This window comes from Lolium perenne, chromosome 3, assembly GCF_019359855.2.
Source record: "Lolium perenne isolate Kyuss_39 chromosome 3, Kyuss_2.0, whole genome shotgun sequence".
Taxonomy (NCBI): Eukaryota; Viridiplantae; Streptophyta; class Magnoliopsida; order Poales; family Poaceae; genus Lolium; species Lolium perenne.
In genome coordinates, this window is record NC_067246.2 from 8,425,413 (window position 1) to 8,450,459 (window position 25,047).

Genomic DNA, 25,047 nt, shown 5'->3' on the forward strand with positions numbered 1-25,047 from the left:
AATTGACATCAATGGGTTGGGTTCTTTCAGATCAACGTTATTGCGGTCTCTATATACCTAGAACCCTGCTAGATTAATATAATAGTTTCTAGCTACCTAATCTACACAATTATGCTAGGCTGCGGACTGAGCAGACACTTCAGATAACTGAACCAACATATAAACTTGCTTGTACATGGAGATCGAGAAATTAGGTCCTCAGGACAGCGATGGTCACCAACGTTGGAGAACTCGGATGATCGCAGACGATGCCAGGGATGATGCCTTCACCACAATGAGGATGGGGATGAGTGGCATCAGCGCCAAATATTATCGCAGGCCTATCGGTGACCAGAGGGATGCAACTTAGACACTGCATCAGCCTTCGAAAATATAGTGCCATGTTAGACTCGACGATTCAAGAAACACACAAAGCACAACGAGAAGTGGCAAGTTTCGCTTGAACACCGACCTTGACATTTATCTTCAGAGCAAGGCTTGCCATGGATCTGCTTGTTCACCTTAAACACTTGCTTGGTAAAACAACATTGGGAAAGAAGCCCAAGATCGATCATGCACATAGGCTTCAGGTCACCTGAGATACCAGCACAATATGATCATTAATTTGGATTGAACCTTGAGTCTAGTAGTACAGAAATCATCTTAACTGAAAGTTCACATACCGTAAAGTGAGCCATTGTTCAAGCTCCATGCGCTGCAGTCTGAGTATGGTCATCGCATGATGTTACAGAGCTTTCAGAGCAAAGTCAACTGATCCTTGCGCTCCACTTGATCCAGATGCACGTATATAGCCGGAAGAACAGGCTTCAGAAGCATGTCAGGGACCCTGAGGCTTGGCACATGAAACCCAGTTCGTGATGTAATCCGTAGCAACACCGTCTTGCACGTTTCGAGCGAAATTCACACACATCCAGCTCTTGAGTCTACCACCATTGACCATTTTCTATATGACGAAAAATGAAAATGTGCAGCAAGTCTTGAGATAAAATAAGCAAATGGCATATACTTGAGTCAGATAACAACTAAATAAAATTTTAGTTTAAGAAGCTCCAGGTCCAACAATCTAAGTTACTGATGTCAGAGAACACATGAATAAGACCAAACAATCTAAGTTACTAGATCAGTGAACACATGAATATAAAGCATCTATTTGATTAAGAAGCTCTAGATCCAACAATCTAAGTTACAAGATCACAGACCAGAGGAATAAAGATCAGAGAACACAAAACATACAAACTGACCACAATCTATGTTTCGGTTCACAAATATTACACAACGAGGGGTTAAATAATTTGCTCTGATGATGATAAACATGTTCCCTTTTCTTCCTAAATCACGATCTTACTATGGACTCGAAATTGTAAACAATGACCTGAATGGTTCCTTTTCTAAATAGAGAAAAAAAAAACTCAACTTCCTCTAGGCATGGTACTTCTCTAGATGCAGTAGACAAGGAAAACAATTAAACCATGGAGTGTTAGGATGAAAATATATAGTTATCAATCCAAGAAGAAGGCCACACAATACCAACCAGTGGTATTCACACCCACTTAACAGGGCCAGTACCTCTAATAATAACCATGACGACGTATCAATTCATTCAACATGAACATGCTTTGGCCTTTGGAGTGGATTCAACATGAACAGCAGGATTAAGAAACGTTGCGTAAATTGCCTTCATATCATACCTCTTAGTACCATACATGGTTTTTGAGATTCAGTAGGAACGCCTTGGCCAGGTGCTCAACGGCTTCCTCTGTGTCCCTGCCAAGTAACAGCAGATTATAAAAACAAAACAGAGTTGGTCCGAACTTTTTCGTCACTCCAACCAGAACAAGTCAATATTTAACCATAACCGCTAAAGCAGAGCAAGTAAATATTTTAACCAAAACCACTAAATCTACATGCTGTCCTAATAATTCTTCGTAGTGGCATGTCAGTCAACTAAAAATGCCAGATCAATACTATCATATATAAGTAACAGTGAAAGACCCAAATTGGGTATATACAAGAACCAGGAACATGAGTATAAGCTCTAACATGACATCAACAAGATCATGCATTTGTGTAATAAACGTTTTGATCAATGAGAAAAGGCAAAACCAATGAAAAATAATGTTCCATGATCCGACCCACCGTCATCAATCCTGAAAATAACTTCAAGATCAATGAACAACAAAATGATTAAAAAAAATCATTGAATAAGATCCCTCAGGAGAAATCCAACACAGAAGTTATCACCAAATCTCAGATTTAAAAGCAACTATGTCCACATTGGGCGGACCATTTAGTCTATTAGTACGAATTAATAGTGACCACAAAATCTGTAAACCAATATAAGTTTTAGTACCTACAGAACAATTTCTTCAGTTGTTATGTTGAAACCATATTTGATTTAATATAAAAAAATGAGGCATGTTTAACTATACTGTTTTTGCAATGACCTTAAAGGCATTTTTTACTAGCACACACAGTCCAAGGCATTTTGTGCAACTAAAACAAACTACAGGTAAAACATAATCACCTTCTTCTACATGTCGAGATTGAGAAGTTCATTCACTCTGCATCCAACTCCTCAGGAGGACAGCTCCACATACAAAGAGTCGCGACATTTTGAACTCAGGAAGCTCTCCAAGCATTGCTGATATTGTGACTGACCTACGAAGCAGGGGTTACAAGAACTTTAAGTGAGTTGGCACAAGGTAACGTATAAAAGGGTAAAATAATTTGCTCTGATGATGATAAACATGTGCCCTTTTCTTCTAAATTGTAAACAATGACCTGAATGGTTCATTTTCTAAATAGATAAAAAACTCAACTTCCTCTAGAGATGATACTTCTCTAAATGAGTAGACAAGGAAAACAATTAAACCATGGAGTGCTAGGATGAAAATACATAGTTATCAATCAAAGAAAAAGGCCACACAATAACAACCAGTGTTATTCACACCCACATAACAGGGCCAGGACGTCTAATAACCAGGATGACTTGCCAATTCATCCAACATGAACGTGCTTTGGCCTTTGGAGTGGATTCAAAGCCAACACAAGGATGTTCCCTATGTACAGCGGGATTAAGAAACGTTGTGTAAATTGCCTACGTATCATACCTCTTTGTACCATATATGGTTTTTGAGGTTCAGTAGGATCGCCTTGGTCAGGTGCTCAACGGCTTCCTCCGGGTTCCCTGCCAAGTAACACCAAGCACATTATAAAAACAAAACGGAGCTAGTCTGAACCTTTTCGCCACTCAAACCAGAGCAAGTCAATATTTAACCATAACTGCTAAAGTAGAGCAAGTAAATATTTACCCAACCAATAAATCTAGCCACTGTCCTAATAAGCCTAAGCAGTGGCGATTAAATGTTAATCAACTAAAAATGCCAAACCAATACTATCATATATAACTTGGACAGAACAGCTAGACCTGCAGCTCTCCCATCAAGCCTCCAAGCCGGCCAAGGTCACCAGAAGTCGCCAAGAGCCACCGTGGCGCCATCTCTTTCTTCTCAGCTTCGGTAGGCCCCTATCACACATGTGAAGATGATAATTATAGGGTAATTCTAGTGAGGTGCAGTATGAACATTTAAGTAAGATGAGCTGCAAGACGAACTTGACTGCTAGAAAATGTTGTATGAACAAGATTCAGTACCTGGGATTGATGTGTGGAAGATTGTCACCATAAGGTTCCGCTTGAGGAGCAGACTGGGGCATTTGATGGCTACAGTCATTAGCTCCATATGCAGGATAAACTGACCTGTTCAACAAAATATAGTTCAGTACAAAAAGAGTAAAAATTATATGTCAATCTAGTATAATGAGATATATTATGAGTATTCCAGGATGCAGCAAACAGTTGCAAAACTACAGAACACAATATTAGTACAGTAACATCAAAATTTATTCTCAAGTTCCATCATGAGAATTCAAAAAATTTAGCACAGGGCATGCTGAAATAAGCAAAACTCCAGCCAAATTATTGCAGTCTAATAATGCTCAGCACGATCATTTATACATGTACAGAGTCATGCAATTACTAAAACATGATCAAGAATTAGGTAGTTAACCCAGCATGGTAAATATAAGTACTTTCACCAACTGCAATTGCTAGAAAATGACCAAGGCATGATTTTTTTTTAAAAAAAAGGACTAGTTTCAGGTTTGTCAAATAAGACTGATTGGTCTGATTAGATTTACGCAAAAAGAGAAACACGAACACCCTGAACCCTTAGAATTGTCTTGCTTCGGAAATGTTCAGCTACAAAACATACATTCCTGTGATCAGCAATCGGTCCCTGTACGTGACCTCATTGCTGGCATACAGAGATTGGTAAGTTGGCCATTGTACTAGTTACGCCAGCGTATAACCGCAAAAAGACCAACTATTAGGAACAGGGCTACAAAGTGAGCCAGCGCCCCCAACCGACATCGGCCTAACAACGATTGGGGCTGCGGCTGTGCCGACACCGTCGTCGACGCCACCGGCATAACAACACACGGGTGCTGAGCCGTGACGGCTCTCCTCGGTCAGTTGGATATCCACCCCATCTGCGAATGCACAGGGTGAGCGTAGCGTTCGGTGTGATCCAGCAAGACGAGAAATACTACTAGGTCGAAATGGAAATTGCTGGGGCACTAGACACACACAGAGAGGGCAGGCGGGCTACTTTGCAGCAGGTGGAGCGATTATGGGGAACGGAAACTAGAACGGAACAGGGGGCGAAGAAATAACCTTTAATTTGGTGGGCGTCATCTGACCGGACGAGGTCGGAGTGGTCGAGGTCGGAGTGGACGAGCCCTTGTGCGTGGTCGTCGGCCATCTCCGGACGCCGGCCTCTCCTTGGCCTTGCAGCAGGAGGAGCTGTGGGTAGGCCGTCCTTGATCTGCTTCTGCTTACCTGCACGGGACAGGGGTAGGGGGGTGACGAAATGAATCGGGGTCTGGACGCGGAGAGGGGACGGGATCGATCCGGAGGTTACCGTGGCGGGTGAGGTCGACGCGCGTGGTCGCCGTGGAGAAGGGTCTCGCTCCACCCTGATGCAGCGCCGGATGGATTCAGCATCGGCTGTTGGTTGGTCGCCCACGGGTGCGGGCGTCAAGCCGGGGATGGGGCGGTCTGCGGCGGGACGGCGGCGCCGCAGCTCCAGCCGCTGCGAGGTCTGGCCGGGAGGATGGTCGCCGGAGCCGGGACGGGCCGCATCGACGGCGGTCGGCAATGGCTCGCGCGGGGGCGCGATTGAATGCGCGAAGGACTTGGTCGGCCGGAGGATAGGTTGGGGACGAGGCGCCGGAGCTGCGGTGGTCGGCCGGAGGGGACAGGCCGGAGGTTGGGTAGGCTGCGGCGAGGCGCGGTGTTGGGAGAGAAAATGGGTCACGCAAATAATCTGAGGCAAATATTTGGTCACGCAATAAGTAGCCTTCCCTCGCCGCATACACTTGCAACCAACTCAACTCAACGCAATAAGTAATCTTCGGAAATTTGACACGAAATCTTTCCCGTGATTTGTTCCTTAACTTTACTCTCCTTCTCTCGCGACGCAATAACTAGCATTTCTTCTCCGCTCAGCGAAGTTACTGCTTTCCAATCTTGCACCACGATTATATCAAGGAGAGGTCACAGCGAAAATTACAACTAGTACGTAGTACTTTCCAATCTTGCTGCTGTCCGTAAAATCTTTCCTACTACGTAAATGGTTTCTTGTTGCACGAAATCTCTATTCATCAAGAGACACATAAAGTCACTCCTTAATTCACCAGGCGCCAATCAATCCGTGTTTCCCATATTTTTGGAATTTGATTGACGGGGTATATCAAGGAAGGACGTCGATCGTCCATAGCTTTAACTACTCCCGGTTTTCCGGACAAGGTGAAAAGGGAAGCGGGGGTAATTTCGCGGCGACAACAAACAATCCACCCGCGCCTAATCGAAATAAAAATATACACCTTCATTCCATTCGAGGAAATTAACATAAAATGTTAACCTAAAAACATTAACCGTTAACCTAGAATGTTTATTAATACAAAACAAGATTCATAAATGTAACAAATCATCTGGCTCAAATTTAAACACATCAAAATTCAAATCCATCAATAAAGGCTAAGATTCTGCACGGAGACACCAACGACGATGCGTATCCTCGTTCATAATCATTAACACATGCATGTCCAAATCATCGTCGTCCTCCTCCCCTCCGAAGAAAAAAACGGGTTGGCGAAGACCATCTCCGTCAACCTCTTCATCTATAGGTAGAATTCATCGTTGAAGCAGTCGGTCGCAAAGAAATTGGAAAATAAGCAAAATAAAAAAGACTTACCTAGTTACTCCCTCCGTTCTGATTTAGTCTACATTATAGGGAAATGAGACAAACTAGTATAGCATTTATTAGTATTACTTAGATATGTGAACAACCAGTCAAATCAACATTGATAATAGCAACATCCAATAAAGAGAGCAAAACCACATCGTTTTCAGTGTTGTTGTTGACTAAAAGCTAGAATGTAGAGTATTTTAGAACAAATTTTGGAGCTACAATGTAGACTATTTCATAATGGAGGGAGTATTCCGTAAAACACCTCGGAAGTGGAGGACGTGGGAACCACGGCGCATAGGGGTGAGAGAGAAGACCGTCGGGGTTGCGCGATGATCGGATGCCAACGTAGAGGTCGCGGAAAAATGGTCTTAGCGGTCGTCACTCTTCGCCGCGTCCGGATACTAATCGTCGAAGAAGAAAAAACTTGGGGGTATGTTCCAAGGACGCCTATCTCCGCGGCGGTCGATCTACGACGTCTCCATCCTCCAACGAGTGGCATTTTTCAACAACCGAGCTCATCTAGGTGCACGCTAGAGGATCAAAAGGGAATCTTTTTCCTAAATTTTGCTCCACTAAATCTTTTGGCACCTCGCATAGAGATGCTCTAAGTCATGCAAATACAAAGAATCTCAAAAGAGGTCAAGTTATTACAAGAGTTGGGGCAGTGACATCGAAATTGGAATGTCACCCCGTAAGTCCATAATGTTTCTTACCGGCTGGTCCTATTTGTGAAGATGGTGCCGCTTCGAGGTTGTATATTTGCCTTTCCTCTTTACATCACCATTACAGAGCCATGTTAGGACCTCATGAAATAGGGAAACGGTTCTGACCCTCCCTCACGTTATCTCAGGTGAAAACCTGTTATGTGGACCTCACAATGTCTGCCCCTAGTTTTCCAAAAAAAAAGTGGTGATTCCATGTGGCCTTTGCCATTTGATTGTGGATGCCAATTTTTTTTGACCAAGGGACTATGGTGCGAAACCCCCCACAACATTTTTATTAGAACTCTGCCCCTTTACAAAAGTTCAAAGATATACACAAACAATAAAAGAAAGGAAGATTATTTCAGTCCAGGATTAGAAAATTCCAGTGTGCTTGTCCTTGACCCAATGCACATGCAATGTGGTCTCATGAGTAAAACTTTCGCGAGACTTGGGCCGGTGATCTTGAAAATGGGGAATTGACATTATAAGTCTAAAATCTTCGGCGAGAGAATAATATTTGTGAAGGAGGTGCCACTATATAGTTGTCGATCCGTTGTTCATCTTCATGCATATTGTCATTATATACCAACATTGGGACTCCTTGCAAGAGGGGAGTATTACTGACATTCCCTACTCTTTGAGACGAAACCCCCATTAGTGGGCCTTGTGTCATCTACCCCATTATTTTCCATCAAAAGTGGTTATATTTCATGTGGCTTTTCTCTTTGTTTCAGTTTTGAAATGTCATAGGAACATGCACCATATAAAATTATGTCAATTTATAAATACAAACAATAAAATAAAGGAAGATTATTTCAATCCAAGATTTGAACATTTCCAAGTCCTTGTCCTTGACCCAATGCATATGCAATGTGGCCACGAGAGTGGCCGCGAGACTTGGGCGACTGACGAGAAAATGGGGGCTTGACAATATACGTCTAAAATCTTCGGCGAGAGAATCATATTTTTGAAGCAGGTGCCACTCTGTAGTTTTCGATCGGTTATTCATTTTCATGCATACCGTTATAATATACCAACATTAGGACTCCATGCAAGAGGGGAGTGCTACTGACCCTCCCTCACGCTTTGAGATGAAACTCCCACTAGTGGGCCTGGTGTCATCTACCCCATTATTTTCCTTCAAAACTGGTTATATTTGATGCGAGTTTTCTCTTTGTTTCAGTTGGGATAAGTCATAGGAACATGAACCACGTAAAAATATGTCAATTCATTACAAGAGTTGGGTCGGTGTCCTCGAAGTTGTAGTTTAGCACTATAAGTCGAGGGTCTTCATGTAGGGTAGTCTTGTTTGCGAAGCAAGTGCCACTTTTGCGTTGCGTATTTCAAGAAGAACGATGTTTAGTGGGCGCCGTGACGCCTAGCCCCACAAAAAGGCCACTTTTTTACCAAGCGTCTGTGGTGCAAAACCCCCACAACATTTTAGTAGAACTCCGCCCCTTTACAAAAGTTCCAAGATATACAAACAATAAAAGAAAGAAAGATTATTTCAGTCAAGGATTTGAAAAATCCAGTGTGCTTGTCCTTGAGTCAATGCACATGCAATGTGGCCTCATGAGTGAAACTTCCGCGAGACTTGGGTTAGTGACCTTGAAAATTTGCGCTTGACATTATATATAAAATCTTTGGCGAGAGGATCATATTTATGAAGCATGTGCCACTCTATAGTTGTCAATCGGTTATTCATCTTCATGCATAATGTCATTATATACCAACATTGGGACTCCATGCAAGAGGCGAGCGTTCTTGACCTTCCCTACTCTTTGAGAAGAAATCCCCATCAGTGGGCCTTGTTCCCATTAGTGGGCCTTGTGTCATCTACCCCATTATTTTCTGTCAAAAGTGGTTATATTTCATGCGACTTTTCTCTTTGTTTCAGTTGTGATAAGTCATAGGAACATGACCATGTAAAAATATTTCAATTTATATATGCAAACAATAAAATAAAGGAATATTATTTCAATCCAAGATTCGAAAATTTCTGAGTCCTTGTCATTGACCCAATGCACATGCAATGTGGCCTCAAGAGTGACCGCGAGACTTGGGACACTGACGTGGAAAATGGGGGCTTGACATTATATGTCTATAATCTTCAACGAGAGAATCATATTTTTGAAGCACGTGCTACTCTATAATTGTCGATATGTTATTCATCTTCATGCATATCGCCATTACATACTAACATTGGGACTCCATGCAAGAGGGGACTGCTACTGACCCTCCCTCATGCTTTGAGGCAAAACCCCCATTAGCGAGCCGGGTGTCATCTACCCCATTATTTTCCGTCAAAATTGGTTATATTTTATACGACTTTTCTCTTTGTTTTAGTTGGGATCAATCATAGGAGATTGAACCAGGTAAAAAGATGTCGGTTTATGTATACACAAACAATAAAAGAAAGGAAGATTATTTCAATCCAAGATTTCAAAAATTCCTAGCCTTGTCCTTGACCCAATGCACATGAAATGTGGACTCATGAGTGACCGCGAGACTTGGGCCACTGACCTGGAAAATGGGGGCTTGACACTATGTGTCTAAAATCTTCGGCGAGAGAATAATATTTTTGAAGCAGGTGTCACTCTATAGTTGTCGATCGGTTATTCATCTTCATGCATACCATCATTATATACCAACATGGGGACTCCACACAAGAAGAGAGTGCTACTGACCCTACCTCACGCTTTGAGGCAAAACCCCCATTAGCGAGCCTCCTGTCATCTACCCCATTATTTTCCGACAAAAGTGGTTATATTTCATGCGACTTTTATATTTGTTTTAGTTGGGACAAGTCATAGGAACATGAACCATGTAAAAATATCTCAATTTATATATACAAACAATAAAATAAAGGAAGATTATTTCAATCCAATGTTTGAAATTTATGAGTCCTTGTCCTTGACCCAATGCACATGCAATGTGACCTCATGAGTGACCACGAGACTTGGGCCATGACTTGGAAAATGGGGGCTTGACATTACAAGCCCAAAATCTTCGAGTGGGAGAATCATATTTGTGAAGAAGGTACCACTCTATAGTTTTCGATCGGTTGTTCATCTTCATGCATCCTGTCATTATATACAACTATTGGGACTCCATGCAAGAGGAGTGCTACTGACCCTCCCTAACGCTTTGAGACGAAACTCCCACTAGTGGGCCTCCTGTCATCTACCCCATTATTTTCCGACAAAAGTGGTTATATTTCATGTGTCTTTTCTCTATGCTTCATTTGGGATAAGTCATAGGAAAATGAATCACGTAAAAAGATGTCAATTTATATATACAAACAATAAAAAGAAAGGAAAATTATTTCAATCCAAGATTTGAAAATTTTAGTGTGATTGTCCTTGACCCAATGCACATGAAATGTGGCCTCATGAGTGAAACTTCCGCGAGACTTGGGCCACCGACCTTGAAAGTGTGGGCTTGACATTATACGTCTAAAATCTTAGGCGATAGAATCATATTTGTGAAGGTGGTGCCACTCTATAGTTGTCGACCGGTTATTTATATTCATGCAGGCCATCATTATATACCAACATGGGGACTCCATGCAAGACGTGGGTGTTACTGGCCCTCCCTCAATGCAACGCTGCCACCGGATCTCGGCGCGATGAGCCTCAACTCGAAGCTTCTTCCACCCTCTTCCGTGGTAGACCGTGTCTCCCGGGCGGGCGGAGGTATGCCGAGTTCCGCCCCAATATTTAGTCGTCGGGGCCGAGGGAGACGAATTTGAAGAAGACAATCCACCGCAACACCCTCTCGCCACCGTCCACTTTGCCTCTCCATCGCCCGATGTTAACAACTCGAACGGCGCCCTAACATTCTCGATGATGGATCTTCAAGTTAAGAAAATTATATCCTCGAATCCATTGAATTTGTGCGCGGAAATTAATCTCCGATTTTGTAGAACTGGCGATTCTTCCTTCATGGATCTCTTAGAGGAGCTTGACATTGCTGATCCTCCACTCGCTCCGGTTGGCGGTAACGGTGTGGGGGATGATGTTGGCGGTGAGAGGGATGAGGCGGCCGGGGTGGAAGGGACGACGATGAGGTGGTCGAGGTTGATGTGGGTAAAGTGAAGAGAAGAAGGGTTGTCAACTACACCATGATAGAAGATGCAACGTTGTGCTAAGCTTGGGCGGCTGTGGGGATGGATGTGGTGTTCGGCACAGATCAAACCTGGAAGCGGTATTGGCAACACATCAAATATAAGTTTCATAAAAATCATGCCTTCACAACACAAACCACTCTTGACATCTAACTCCCAGCGGCACTGCCACGCCAAAATCGGCCTAGTCTAGGTGGCAAATCACATCCAAAGTCTATACAACAAGGAGAAGAATAAAAAAGAGAACTAAATGGTTATGGCGAGGGTGGCCACATGGACTTCAAAGTTCTCTAGTAGACGCCACTTGGCCATGTCGGGGGTGATCGGTTCCGGCCTAGATGAGGTCGAGAAAGAATAGATCCAATGCGGCCGTGGGCGGTGGTAGTCGAACCATGCGGCAACCAGACTTGGAGCACTGCGGGAGGTCTAGCGAGGTAGATGAACAATTGTTGGACGCTACTACTCATTCGGTACCCCCAAAGAAGGAAGAGACGACCGACATGGAGAAAAATAGTTATTATCTTCATTTCATGTCTCGTCTTGTCACCGCACATTATAGGGGTCCTTCTTTTATATATGCATGGAATCAACTACTACATTTTATTTCATGTGTCGACTCATTGTTGTGTATTATTATTTTATGTGACGGTACATCGAAAGGCGGAGAAGCCGAAGATAGATAAGACAAAGAAAGTTTGCCCATGATACGGCTCATGTTATGATACCGCAAGACCTCCAGCGCCGTAGATGAAAGCTTGTTTTGAAACTAAATTCAGATTATCGGAAAGTAAAAAAGGAAAAGTAGTTTGACGGAGATATTTGATTTCTATATAATTTCGATGTGTGATTTGGATACGATGGTAGGGCAAGTGAAATCAATTTCATCTCAGAATTGTCTTATTTTGAAATTGCTGAATGAATATAATATTACTACTATTACTACCTCCGTCCCAAGGAATAAGGCGCACACGTATTCCAAGACGAACTTTGACCATAAAAATAGGGCAACATAATCTTGATTATATTATATGTAATTAGTATCGTTGGATTCGTATTGAAAAGCACTTTCTAATGATGCTAATTTCATACAAATAATCTTTATATATTTGAAGTAATTCTTGGTCAAACAAAAAACACGTAAAACGAGGACGCCTTATTCCTTGAATCGGAGGTAGTATTACTTAGTATGTGCTAATGATTGCTTGTCGTTGATGGCGGCGATGCAAGTTGAGAAAATACAGGCGCCCACATAAAGGAAGGAGCATAACTGCCCCTAGAAAATCGAGGCATCCACCCGGAATTACATTGCCATTGGTATTGAAAGAGGCAAATGGGGCGCTCGGATGGAAAGCGACGAGCATGATGCTGAGTGGGCGAATTTGATCGGAGGAATCGGGGATGACTGTTTATTGACCCACTCTTTATTTTTCCTCCTAAAATGATGCGAGACATTAATTAACTTGCCTCGACGAGGCTACGTAGTATTTATTTTGGCCCCAAAATAAAGAGCTCCGTGATTTCTGGGGAGGTTGATTTTACGTATACTTTGATGGATGATTTTGGCTGGAGGAATCAAGGAGGCTGCCATTATTTTCTACCCAAAAGGATGCCTGGCATTAGTTAACTTGCCTTGTTATGCATGATGATTTTTGGATTAGTATGCGTCCCAAAATTTGGTGGGCATTTCCCCTCCTCCCACCACTCACCATCGGCCTCGCCGTGCGCGCGGCTCCATCGAGCTCGCCCGACCGCGTCGTGTCCGTGGCCGGGGTCTGCACTGCGGTCCTCCACGACGGCGGCGGGTTGCCGGCCACAATGACGCGCCGGCGGTGGCGGCCCGCCGTCCGCCATCTCACCCGTTCGCGAGCCGAAGCAGGGGCGGCCAGCAGCGGAGATGGCTCCTAATACTACTAGTCCCTGACGAAGCACAAATTTATTTGTATACATGTGTAATGCAAACTGAGATCTGCCCGTGAGTGTTGCTTGTCAGGTGTGATTGACTACTAGATTCCTGTGAACTAATAAAGATTTGTTGTTCCCGTGTAGTACTAGTGCTGTTCACGTTTTTCTCTGTTCCTTCGGTGCAGAATATCGTTTGCTGTTCAAGCTCGGTTTCACATCTAGAATCGCTGAAACTTTACAACACGTACTAGCAGGATAGCTCTGCTATAATGCGTGAAGCGCCATTATGCTAGTTTTTTCATCATAAATGGTTGGGCTTAGATTATATTAGGTGCTGATCCGTGTTATGCCTGCCTCTATGTATTTATCAAGACTGGCAATCCCAGTCTTGGAAAGGAATACAATGTTCCGTTATTATTTGGCATATCAAACTCTGATCTGTCGGTAAAATGCATTAGGAAATTTTAAACTGACTATTTGTTTGTTGCTGATGCATTCTAGCTTGGTTGGTTTTATTTCGCCTGTCCTGCGGATTACTTGTACTGCAATGTGCTATAAATCTTGGCAATAATGTGCTAATCTTCCTGAGCTGCTTGTTTGTTTTTGAATGCTCATTAGGCGTGTTGTTATTGTTGTGCAGGTTCGAGGCCGTGACTCGTTTTGCCGGGCTGAACCCGCTGCTCTACTACGATGACAGCCACATCGGCACCATCACTCTTCTACAAGCAAGGATTAAGAGTCGCTTGAATTTCCCTCATGTGTACTGATGTTCCCTCCTAATATACAGCACCTTTTTGCTGTTTGGAGATTTTGCCAGGTGAGAATACTGAGCGTATCTGTGCTGGTGTAAGATTTTCTTGGGGAATCGAAAGATTGGGAGATACCATGGTCATCTTTTTACCTTTCTTGCTGTACATGTTCTTCGACGATCTTCTCCCTTTGAGATAATTGCTTTTCTTTTGAATTATGTGTTGTTTTCTTCAACCAGATTGGTTAGGTTTTCTTGCCGCTTTTAATTTTATCTTGTAAAATTTGAGCTTATAGGTAATATGGGCTTATGATGATTGTTGGCTAATTAGTAAAAGCTTCTTTTGACTTCATAGAAAGCTCTTTTCTGTTACTCTTGTCTTTGATTTGATTTAGCTGAACTAGTACATTTGTTTCTTAAGGAATAATCTTAACTGTCCCTGGTTTTCTTATCATGGATTATTTACTTTACCATGATACGCATTTAATCTCTAATTATGTAGGATCAGAATGCATTGAGATTTTTGTCTAACTGGACCACTGTTTGGCAATGTTTGTGCAGGGTGAAGGTTTGGATACTGTTGGTGAAGGGCTTGAAATTCTGAAAAACATGGTAGCTGCTGATATAAATTCGGTCGCTTTTTTCTAGTTGAACGATGGTAGGAATCACATGAATTTTACTCTTGTGGTGCTTCCGGCTTCCTGCTCCGTTTGCTATTTTGGTATATTCCAAGATGCATAATTTGAGATGATTCCTGTAGATTTTATTTCATGTGTTTCATTTGATGGTCATTATAATTACCAAACTTGCTAGATGCAGATTAATATTGTGAAGTATATATAGTCCATTAAAATCCTAATATTTTCTCGAAGCGAACCAGTTCGAAAATGATTGCTATTCATTGAATCTTTGTGCTTGTGATTTGACATAATTTAATATTGATGCCTTTTTCTTGCTCCACTTTGTTTCTTGATTTAGCTGAACTAGTACATTTGTTGTTTCTTAAGGAATAATGTTAATTGTCCCTGGTTTCTGTATCATGGATTATTTAGATTACCATGATAAGTATCTGTACTTATGTAGGATCAGAATGCACATACATTTGTTTTTGGTTCCTTATTTAGTTTGGTATATGTACTTGAGCATCTCTGTGAGTATAGGTGCATGCACTGCTGGTATGATCCAATCGTCGCATGGTTCCGTTTGATCCAATCGTCGCGCGCTTCCGCGATCATGCTTGAACTGTTGTGTACAATATCGTCGCCTTATTATTTTGCAGTCCTTTCGAAATATCTGTATTTGCTTTGCTTATCATGCTCTGTTTATTTTGTCCGAGGATAACGAGGAGGACTGAGCGACCGTAGTGGCCCCTTCTTCTTCGACTCCATGTGTTTTATGGGTTAGTATCTAGCTCCTCTCTATGATTTCCTAGTCTTGTGTAGTATTTATAGGCCTCAAATATAGGTGAAGTTTGCTTTCTTGGATATAGTGGATTCTGTCAAATGAAGCTTAAATTTATGGCAGATTTTCTTGACCTGTGCATATTTGGATGCCAAATGAGTTGGTCTTGTGCGACTTGCTCACTGTATTTGCTGCTATGTTATCAATGCGGATGTTTGAGAATTTAGAGGATTCCATGCCAAAAAAATTTCGTGACCTGATGTAGCTGATTCATTAGCTCAAGGATGTGTTGGCAACCGTGTCTTTGTTTTCTATTGTGTTATCATCGCGGTTTGAGTAAATGATTAGTAGTGTGTTGTATTCAGGTTGCGGTACAAGAGCTAGAGCCCAGGAAGGCTGTCGGTTTAGAATGATTTAAGCCTCTACTCCATACATGCAATAGTTATCTCTGTTTTCTGTTACGAGATGGCTAGCCCGTAGAAGCATGTATTGCTGCCTGTTTCTCTCTGTATACTTGTACAAGTATCAATTGCAGTTTGTTGCCAATTCACGAGGCTTGGTCCGTGCCTGTTTGGTTGAGTTGGCCTGATCTGTAGCTGTTTGTTCTATATCTGGTCTGCACCATTTTAAAAGATGTTGTGTTATTTTTATTTCAGACCTGATAGATTCTTCTACTTTATGTATTTGTGCATCCATCTTCGGTAGGGTCTTGGCCTTGCGCACCGAAGTCCCTCATGACGTGCTTGGCGCTGGTAGCGTCGGCTTGCCTCCGGGTGCTTAGGTAAAGCCGTTACGCTCACGGTGGTGCATCAGGTAGACATCGATGTATGTATCTGTTTGAGCCCATTGATGGCTTAGAGTCTCTAGTTTTGTAGTTGATCATCTGCTAGTAGGGGAGCGGATGGCCGTCCTGGTGTTGAGGAGGCCTCGCTGGGGTGTTTGCGTTTGCGACGTTGGTTGTCGGGTGGCGCTGCTGGCTGTTGGCTGCTGTTTGGAAGATTGGAACGGCCACGGCATATTGTTTGCGACCTTGGTGGTCGGGGGATTCATTTGCGTGTTCATTTTGTTTGCTGACTTGCATGGGTGGGTAGTCTTGGCCTGAATGTACTAGAAAATCTGGGAAGGCCATGTGGAAAATTGGAATGAATGGGCCTGTGTTGTTGTCTGGTTTTCGTGTGAAATAAAACTGATCTGCCCGTGTGAGTGTTCCTGGTCAGATGTGATTGACTACTAGCTAGATTCCTGTGAACTAATAAAGATATGCAGTTCCGTGTACTACTGCTGTTCACATTTTTCTCTGTTCCTTCGGCGCATAATAGCATTTGCTGTTCAAGCTCGGTTTCACATCGAGAATTGAACTTTCCAACATGTACTAGCAGGATCGCTCTTGCTATAAATCGTGAAACATCATTATGATAGTTTTTTCAGCATAAATGGTTCAACTTAGATTATATTGGTTGCTGATCCGTGTTATGCCTGTCTCCATGTATTTATCTGGCAATCCCAGTCTTGGAAAGGAATACAAAGTTCCGTTATTATTTAGCATATCAAACTCTGATCTGTCCATAAAATGCATTAGAAAATTTTGAACTGAATGTTTGTTTGTTTGTTTCTGATGCATTATAGCTTGGTTGTATTATTTCGCCTTTTCTACGGATTACTTGTACTGCACTGCGTTATGAATCTTGACATTAATGTGCTAATCTTCCTGAGCTTGTTTGTTTTTGTATGCTCATTAGGCGTGTTGTTATTGTTGTGCAGGTTCGAGGCTGTGATTCACTTTGCTTTGGAAAATCAATGGCGGCCCGTGCCCAGCAGCCCCCGCACGTCGGCGGTCCGGTCTGGGTAGGTCCGGCCGTACCGGCTCCGACGACGACGGCCTCCCTCGTCGGCAGGCTGCGCGGCGTGAGATACCTCCTGCTGCTCCCGGCCGAAGGTGGGCTGGTCCGGTGAGACCCGGCTCCTCCAGTGCGCCGGCGCTGCACGGAAAGGGAGGCCGACCTCCCTTCTCCACACACGGACCACCTCCCTGCCACGAACTCCGAACTCCTGCTGTTGCATGCCGGTGAGCACCACCTCCCTTCTCCACCTCATCTATGTTCATGCTGGATTGCTGCGTTATTTTCCTTGCATGTATGTGGTTGTGGGGCAGAAACCATAGCTAGCTGTGTGCGACTTCCTCCACTCGGGCTACAAGAACGACAGACCGCCCGTCTTCCGCCGGGGTGTCGCCGTAAGGTTTCCTCCCGCGGCCCGCCCGTCTTCCACCGATGAATCTGTCATGTTTTATTTGGTGCTGCCTAATGTGCTGCAAACCAATCGATGGTTCGAGTTAGTTTGGCATTGCAAGTGCTATGTAGTAGTAGTGCTAATGTGGTGCCAAGTTCATTGTTTTTTTTGAATTTTTCAACGAAGTTACGAGGCTGTGCCATCTGGTCCACAGATGATTAATTCGAACCTTGGATTGCAACGTCTTTAGCCACTGCAAATTGTTTAATTAAGCTTTGGCTTTCCTGCTGGGCTCGGTGCGAGGTTAGATTTTATACTTTGGATGGGTGGGGTCTCAGATGTGAGTACCGGCATGTTGGGGCTCTGGTATTTAACATTAGATGAAAGGTTCTTCTTCATTTAATATTTCTACTGCCGGTTTCCTCACTTGGTGTTCAAAGTCTTCTCCACTTGCTGTGTTGATTTTTAGACTCTGTATGAGTATAATATATTCATATTGTACTAGGCCTAAATGTTTATATCATTGTCAGGAACTTCCACTTGCTAGAGTGGCTCATCTGCTTGCTAGTTTATTTCGTGATGGCCAGTCTGATCAACTTATTTACACAGAATGTCGCTGCTGTAGTCTGATTCTGGTTGGTACATTTGGTAGGTAAGAAGAGGAAAGACACTATCTGCATTGTCCTTGCGCGCGGAGGACACTTATGAGGAGCCTAAAGTTAGGATGGAAAAGGTCGTAGGAAGAACCTGACGTGAAATATGGGAATTGTATCCGCACTCATCCAATTGGTGATACGAGTTGAAGGCATTACTGAAAACTATTTGATGCCTTCTTGAAATGTGAGATTCTGCCCATCAAGCTTTATTCCAACTTAATCCTCGTATATCCTCATGATCATTTGTGCATGCGCTGCATTGGAAGTCCACTCTGCTCATAGAATTTCTGGAATTACCGCATCTGCATTTTTTGGTTGACACATCTGTCTGTTTATTTGAAGCTGTATTTAATCGTAACTTGTTTACTAATAACCACTCCTCGTAAAACTGAGCAGCATACTTCTTCATTATGGCCAGGCATTGCTAAATTGTCTTGCAGCCATCTAGTGATTTCTTCATTATACATGGATTGATAAATTCATTGGTCTTGCATGGGCCTTACTCAATATTCCCAGATGGACTTCGTTCCTTTCCGACTTATTTCGGTTTCAAAGTAGTTCACTAGTAGTCCTAGAGTGTTTGCACTTATGTCACATGTGCTGATCTTGCAATTGAAAATTATGTGGTGTTCAATGTTATTGTTTGTAGTAGTTTATCTATCTAATAATGAGGAGTGGCAATAATCTGGATACTTGTCTTTTCTAGCCATTTGTTCCTCCTTTGCTTGATGCTACGCTTTTCTTTTGTGGTTGCTTTGTGAAAAGCCTTAGCTTAACTCATCTGTTCTTCAGGGTTCATGTTTGGGTCTGGTGGTGGTACAAGCAGCCCAAGGCGGTGGTGGTGATGGCGAGGATGGATCAGGAAGGAGCCCACTCGGTCTGCGCCGGGGACGGGAACGATAACTACCCGCAGGTGCCTCCCGCTGCCTCTTCTGACCTATTTCAAGTAATAAAAATGAAAGCAATAATTGTCCTGCTGTACATGAACTCTAATTGGCAACTGTTTGGTTAGCTAATTGTGGATAATTTGCTACTGTTTTTTTATATATTTTGGGTATGCTCTAGCGTCTAAAATAAATCAGTGACCTTGTTGTCGTTTTAGGGTATGATTACGGCCACGTGTATTACTTCTGGAAGATGTGAACCCTCACGGTGACTGGCCAGCATCTGTGAAGACTCCTTTGTTCATCAAGACTGATGTTTGCTGACAACAATCTGGTCGTGGCTTGGCCAACCAACGCCGGGCTCGGTCCGGGTGCAAGGTTTGGTTCTATGGAGTATGTACCCACAGTTCCAATGATCACCCGATGTCCATGACATGCGACAGATCTAGGAAAGCGAATTCTTTTATTCCTTCATATTGTGAGGTTGTGCGATGCAAGGTCCGCGTGTACTTATGCATGCTAGATCATAGTTATTGTGCATAACGAAGATATGTGACTGGCAAGGACAACGACGAGCCAGGGTAGCTGTGACATGTAGCTGCTGCAGCTTAGTGCATACGGGGATAGTGGACGTCGTCATCTTATATGCGCCTTGGTCGTCGAACAATCTATATGCGCCTTATCAACTTCGTGTTGGCTGCAGGAGGCGCGCGGCCTGTGAGAAGGAGGTTGACGAGGGAGGATGTTCCTGTGGCTAATCGAGGGTTCTAGCATGTAATTAAAAGGTTCGAATAATGATGGTTTTGGCTTGTGGCTAATGCATGAATCGTGTTAGCTATGTGACTGTTGTCACAACCTGATACTAGGAAGTTTGCATGGAAAGGTACAAAATGACCTAGTGATGTAGATGCTTTGCTTGTCTTGATCATTTGAAACACTAGTAAGTTAGTGGTTTTACTGAACTCCTAATGGAACCTGGAGTTAGTACACCTATGTGTCTGAATAAGATTGGTCGCAACTATCCTCTGTTTTTCCCTTGGGGAAGAGAGAAGATCGAGCTTGAGAGTTGCATCACGGCTGGTTCCCTGAAACCGTCCGGCCGTGGTAACTTGATTCGCCACAAACATATAGATATAGGGTCAAGTGATTAACAGTGTCAGGAGCTCGAGGAGTTTCAGAAATTGCTTGTTCAAGAAACTTGAGGAACCCCTGGCAGTTGTTTTTGGGCAATCGTGTTTTGCACCATGATGGAGGTTGGCCACGCGAGGTGGATCACCGGACGTATCAGCGCCATGATCGACACAGCTCCCCGTTCTGAACTGACAGACCGTCACCACGCGGGCGCCGCGCCGCCCCTATTGTACAAGGGCACGATTGTCCCTGCCGTCGACCCGTGTTGTTTCATCCCATTGAGGCGCAGCCGGACATAGGCGACGGCGGCCGCCATTCCCTCTCTGACATAGACCAGCTGCTCCTCGAAGTCACCCCTCCGCGCGGGCAGCTCCTCCCCTTCCTGCCCGCCCCCGCCCCCGCGGCCAACGCCGGAAGCTGGGAAAGCTGACGCGTCCAGCCTTGGCCATGCGGTCTCTATCAGCTGCCAGGCTGGCTCCAGCGAACCGGCCGATCGGTGCAACTCAGGCCGTGCTGGTCCATCTCGCCGCGAGATGGACCGGCTGCTTCAGACCTTAATACGTATTGTCTGTCTCGCTCGCTCCCTAATCAAGGAATTCATCGATTTTTTTCCCCAAACAACGCAATCAGCTGCCTCCTACCCCAGACCCATCCAGATCACTACGTACGTATACGTGCGTACTAAGGTTACACGGTACAAGGATACGCCCGCCCCTGCATGCCTAGCTAGCAGCAGCTACGTACGGGAATCCAAAACAAGACACAAAACAAAACTGACCACGCTTCTCCGGCCGGCCCCATCCGATCTGCGCAGCAGAACCTCCGCCGATGATCCATCCATGCCGGTGACTCGCCGCCGCGCGCAGCACTGGCTCACTTTTCGGCGAACCTGCATGAAACGAACCTGAGCAGACGGCGGTGACACATGGTCGATGATGCACTCGGTCGTGGCGCGCTAGCTAGATGGATGGATATGGCCGGATTCCTCAACCAAATCGAAATGAATAATCCAAGAATTACCGGGCCGCCGCGACGACGATGAAACCGGGTGAACACCAGAGTGCCCGCTCTCCTCTCCTCTCCTCTCCTCGACGAGTAAAGAGTCAAAGTCTAAGTCGTCACACACGACGCACGCGTTGGCTCAACCTCCCTTAGTATATATAGAGCTTTTGGAGGCGATTCAAATTTCGAGGGAGGGAAAGAAAATGGCGGGAAGAAGGAAAATATTCGGTCCCCACGCCTGGGTTTTTAGTTATTATGGAGCGAAAAAGGTGAAGACATATAGGTTCGAAATTTTGGAGATAAATGCTTGGCACATGGAAAAAATCGTAAAGATGAGATGAGATAATTTTCGGTCCTCCCTTTTGGCCCGGCTGAGCTAGAAGCAATCGACCGCCAAGATTCGGATACCTCGCGCATTGCCTGGATCGGTGACGTGGAGGCCTCAATCGTGAGCCTAAAAAACGCTGGGGTGCATGGCTACCGGCAATTGATTCTGTAGCATTAAGTGCTGATTGTTTTTTTCCTAATAACTACATTTCCACACTAATCGCATCTCATGTTCTACGGAACGGCCGGAGCGGCACTAACGGAAGACATTGGCAGAAGCCGATGCTGGGGCGCATGGATAGCCACGATTAGTTCTCTCGCATTAATTGCTGATTGATTTCCTTCTAGTAATAATTGCTTTTGCATGCTATAATTAGATCCCGTATTCTACCGAAACGGCTGGTGCGACATTAGCGGATGCCCACAGTACAGTGACTCATACCTTAATCGTACAAACTGTATCATGCTCAGCTCTCCTGGCCGTGAAATAACATTTCGAAAGTCATGATGATATTACTGAAGAACGTCTTTATCAGAACATTTTTGCTTCTCACTTTGGATAGTTAGCAATAATCTTTTTATGGACGTCTGGAAATCTGTTTCATGTAGCTTGGCAAGGAAATTTTGAATCATGGATATAGGATCCTTTACACGTAAGACCTATTGCTCATGCTATTTGGGATCCTCATTTTGGTCAACCCGCTGTGGAAGCCTTTACTCGAGGAGGTGCTGCTGGTCCAGTTAATATCGCCTATTCTGGAGTTTATCAGTGGTGGTATACAATAGGATTACGCATCAATGACGATCTTTATACTGGAGCTCTTTTTCATGCACACTACCTACTCTTTTCCTTGCCTCTTTTCTTTGCTAATTATATCAATTACAGTAATTAATTTTGCAATTAGCAATCGGCTCTTGATTGACCTATGTGGCAACCATATGATTCATCGATTAGCGTCCTAGTTGGTTGTTGCTTTAGGTTAGCCAATGCTTCCAGGTGAAAACAAATGTAAACTCGAGCCAAAACTTCATCTACTATGGATGCTCCAGTGCCCTAGTTGGATGTTGCTTCAGGTTAATCATTGCAGCTGAATTCATTCTAGTAGGGATGCTCCAGGCTGCAAGTCAGAACGACAAAATGAACTGCACCAATCGTATATGCCGGTATTGTTCTAGTGATCATCACACGATCGGAAATCATGCACAAAACAAATTTTTCTCACAAAATCACACCCACGAAATAATGTCACAAGATCATTCGTGCTTGGCGATGGTTGTTGCCTTTAGTTAACCAATACCACCGTGTATGTGAATACAAATATAAAGCTGGAGCCAATGCTTCAAATGCTAGCTCCATACCGAGTCGCATATATGCATGGTAGCAATCGCTATACAACAAGCAAGCTTTTGGAGCGATTCAAATTTCGAGGGAGGGAAAGAACATGGCGGGATGAAGGAAAATATTTGGTCTCCGCGTGTGTGTTTAAGTTCTTGAGGGAAGAAGAATGTGAGCGCCTTCTCCAATCTGTTTCCGCCTGCTAGTTGCGTGTTGACAGAGCTGGTCAAGCTAACCCGTAAATTGGGCATGCCACATTTAATCATAGGGGTGGCCATGTTTAATCCCCCTGAATTATGTGGCATGTAATCAATCAGCATAACTTCCCGGCTGCCTTCCCTTTCTAAAAGGGCGGCAGTTATGATGTTTGGCACAGAAAGTTCAAATGTAGCACGAGCTGCATGGCTCTCTTCTTTTTACAAAATTCGAATTCAACATTTTGAAGTTTTAATTTTTTTTAAAATGAATCTTGATGTAGGCAATGATGTACTCTACTACTGTGCAAAATCTCAGGATGAAATACATTATATTTGAGGCTACAGAACAATGATAAATTCTGACAAATTTTGGAGGTTTCAAAATTTGCACTGTTCACTTATTCAGATCTATGGATTTGTGATTTTGCACAGCCCAAAATACTCAGTCTTTCGTATTGTTTTTTTCCAGAGTGGTAGAGTACAACATTAACTATCTCAACAAATCTCGTTCTGTCATTTTATGAAACTATGAAATGACATTATTAATTTTTTGAGAAAAACAGGCTACATGTAGATCGAGCTACAAAATGCCACACTCATATTTGGCATTCCTTCTTAGGTAGGCCTATTTTTCAGGTAAGTATACGAGGGAAAGGGACGTAGTACCATATTTCCTATTTCCTGCTTGTTTCTCGATTTAGTATACATGGATAAACCTGTTTTTTAGCGAGGACCCTTATAATTTCTCTTTTGTTTTTACAGCATAGTTAATCCAGAACCACCATTGTTTATTTATTTTTAGTTTAATAACAGCAGGTGCTAATCGTTTTGGATACCTATTTAAATCTTTCCCTTCTTTTCAGCCACACTCCTCGCTCCTAATTCTCATTCCAAAACTGCTCCTAATTACTCGTTCTTTCCCTCGAATCAATTCTCTCCCATACTCCTCGTTTCTAGCATCCAGATTGGATGTCCAGTCTGAGAGAGAATTCCATCCATCAGAATTCCTATGTGAGCGTCACCACACATCGTGGCTTGCGTGCATGTGTGGTGTGCATTTGCCTACGTGGCATGGGTGTGTGGTGCCGCTCTCATGTGTGCCACACATTGACTTATGTGTGCTGCCCGAGTTGCCCTAGCCTGACCCATCTCACTATTCTCTCTTTTCCCTCTTCCTTATCCTCTAGCCAACACCTTACCTCTCTCACCAACTCAAATACCTCTCAAATCCCTTTGGATTTCTGCATATGTATGTGAATTGTGTTCCCAACCCGTCCCTTAAGGTAATCTCCTCTGATCCCCTTCTTTTCATCCAAGATTTGCATGGATTTGGTTGACTTTCATGTGAAACCCTAGCTTTTGGTTGATTTCCCAACCCTAGTTTTTTAATGTTAGGGTTTGCTATAATAGGAGAAGGGTTAGGGTTTGGATGTATGGCTTGATTTGTTTTGTATTGCCATGGCTAATTACTGAACACCTCTATGTATGTTGACACCTTTGACAAACTTTGGCTTGTCTGCCCTCTTCTCATAAGGGCACTCATTTGCAAAGTGCTTATCTTCATCACAGCTGTAGCACATTCTCTTCTTCTCATTGAAGGAGATTGGGAACTTCTTCTTGTACTTCTTGACAAAGAAAGCAAAATCTGTCCCAATGTCACTAGCTAGTTGAAGTCATCTCTTCTTCTTCTTCTTCTTCTTCTTCTTCTTCGATCTCATAGACTTCTTCTCTTTCTTGGTCTGCTCTTGACTTCAAAGCAAGGTTGTGATAGGGTCCGTTGACACGGTTCATCACCATGAGTCTTTCTCCTGCTTTGGCCATGTTGTCATTGGCAGCCACATAGGAGACAAGATCACCTGCGGACAGATCTGCTTGAATCATTGTCATCAAGATCAAGCGGGATGCGCAACGAAAATGTATGGCCTTGCTAGGTTTCCTTTTTCCAGTCGCAATGTGGTTGTTGGGAGATCGGGTTATAGGATAGATAGTCGCGCTATCAAGATTTTATTTTTGGTTGGGTAACTTGATCACATCGTCTTAGGGAGCTCAATCCTTTGCATACCTATATTCTTGTTGCTTCTTGGTGTTCCCTC

General features: G+C 43.6%; 1 protein-coding gene and 1 long non-coding RNA gene across 2 annotated transcripts; one reads left to right on the forward strand and one right to left on the reverse strand.

The window, feature by feature from the left end:
* Positions 1-866: 866 nt before the first annotated feature.
* On the reverse strand, positions 867-12,992 carry LOC139837780 (uncharacterized). The gene is made up of 9 exons (XM_071827048.1): positions 12,771-12,992; positions 4,980-5,384; positions 4,733-4,883; positions 3,653-3,757; positions 3,428-3,526; positions 3,111-3,187; positions 2,525-2,658; positions 1,689-1,764; positions 867-943 (listed from the first exon to the last, which is right to left on the reverse strand). Exons 1-5 carry the CDS (start codon positions 12,990-12,992, stop codon positions 3,510-3,512), a joined length of 900 nt encoding a protein of 299 aa, XP_071683149.1. The 3' UTR covers positions 867-943; positions 1,689-1,764; positions 2,525-2,658; positions 3,111-3,187; positions 3,428-3,509.
* A 4,168-nt stretch (positions 12,993-17,160) lies between these two features.
* On the forward strand, positions 17,161-18,991 carry LOC139838365 (uncharacterized). The gene is made up of 3 exons (XR_011754575.1): positions 17,161-17,257; positions 18,074-18,261; positions 18,870-18,991. It is a non-coding gene; the product is annotated as an uncharacterized lncRNA (long non-coding RNA).
* The last annotated feature ends 6,056 nt before the right edge of the window (positions 18,992-25,047 follow it).

What these genes read in the sequence shown, in the direction of transcription:
- LOC139837780 (XM_071827048.1), bottom strand. Translation starts at nt 12,992, where the DNA reads ATGGCGGACGGCGGGCCGCCACCGCCGGCGCGTCATTGTGGCCGGCAA. An exon ending in AAATCATCATGCATAACAAG is followed by an intron (nt 5,385 to 12,770) that starts GCAAGTTAACTA and finishes TATTTGCCTCAG; the next exon opens with ATTATTTGCGTGACCCATTT. An exon ending in TGACGCCCACCAAATTAAAG is followed by an intron (nt 3,758 to 4,732) that starts GTTATTTCTTCG and finishes TTTGTTGAACAG; the next exon opens with GTCAGTTTATCCTGCATATG.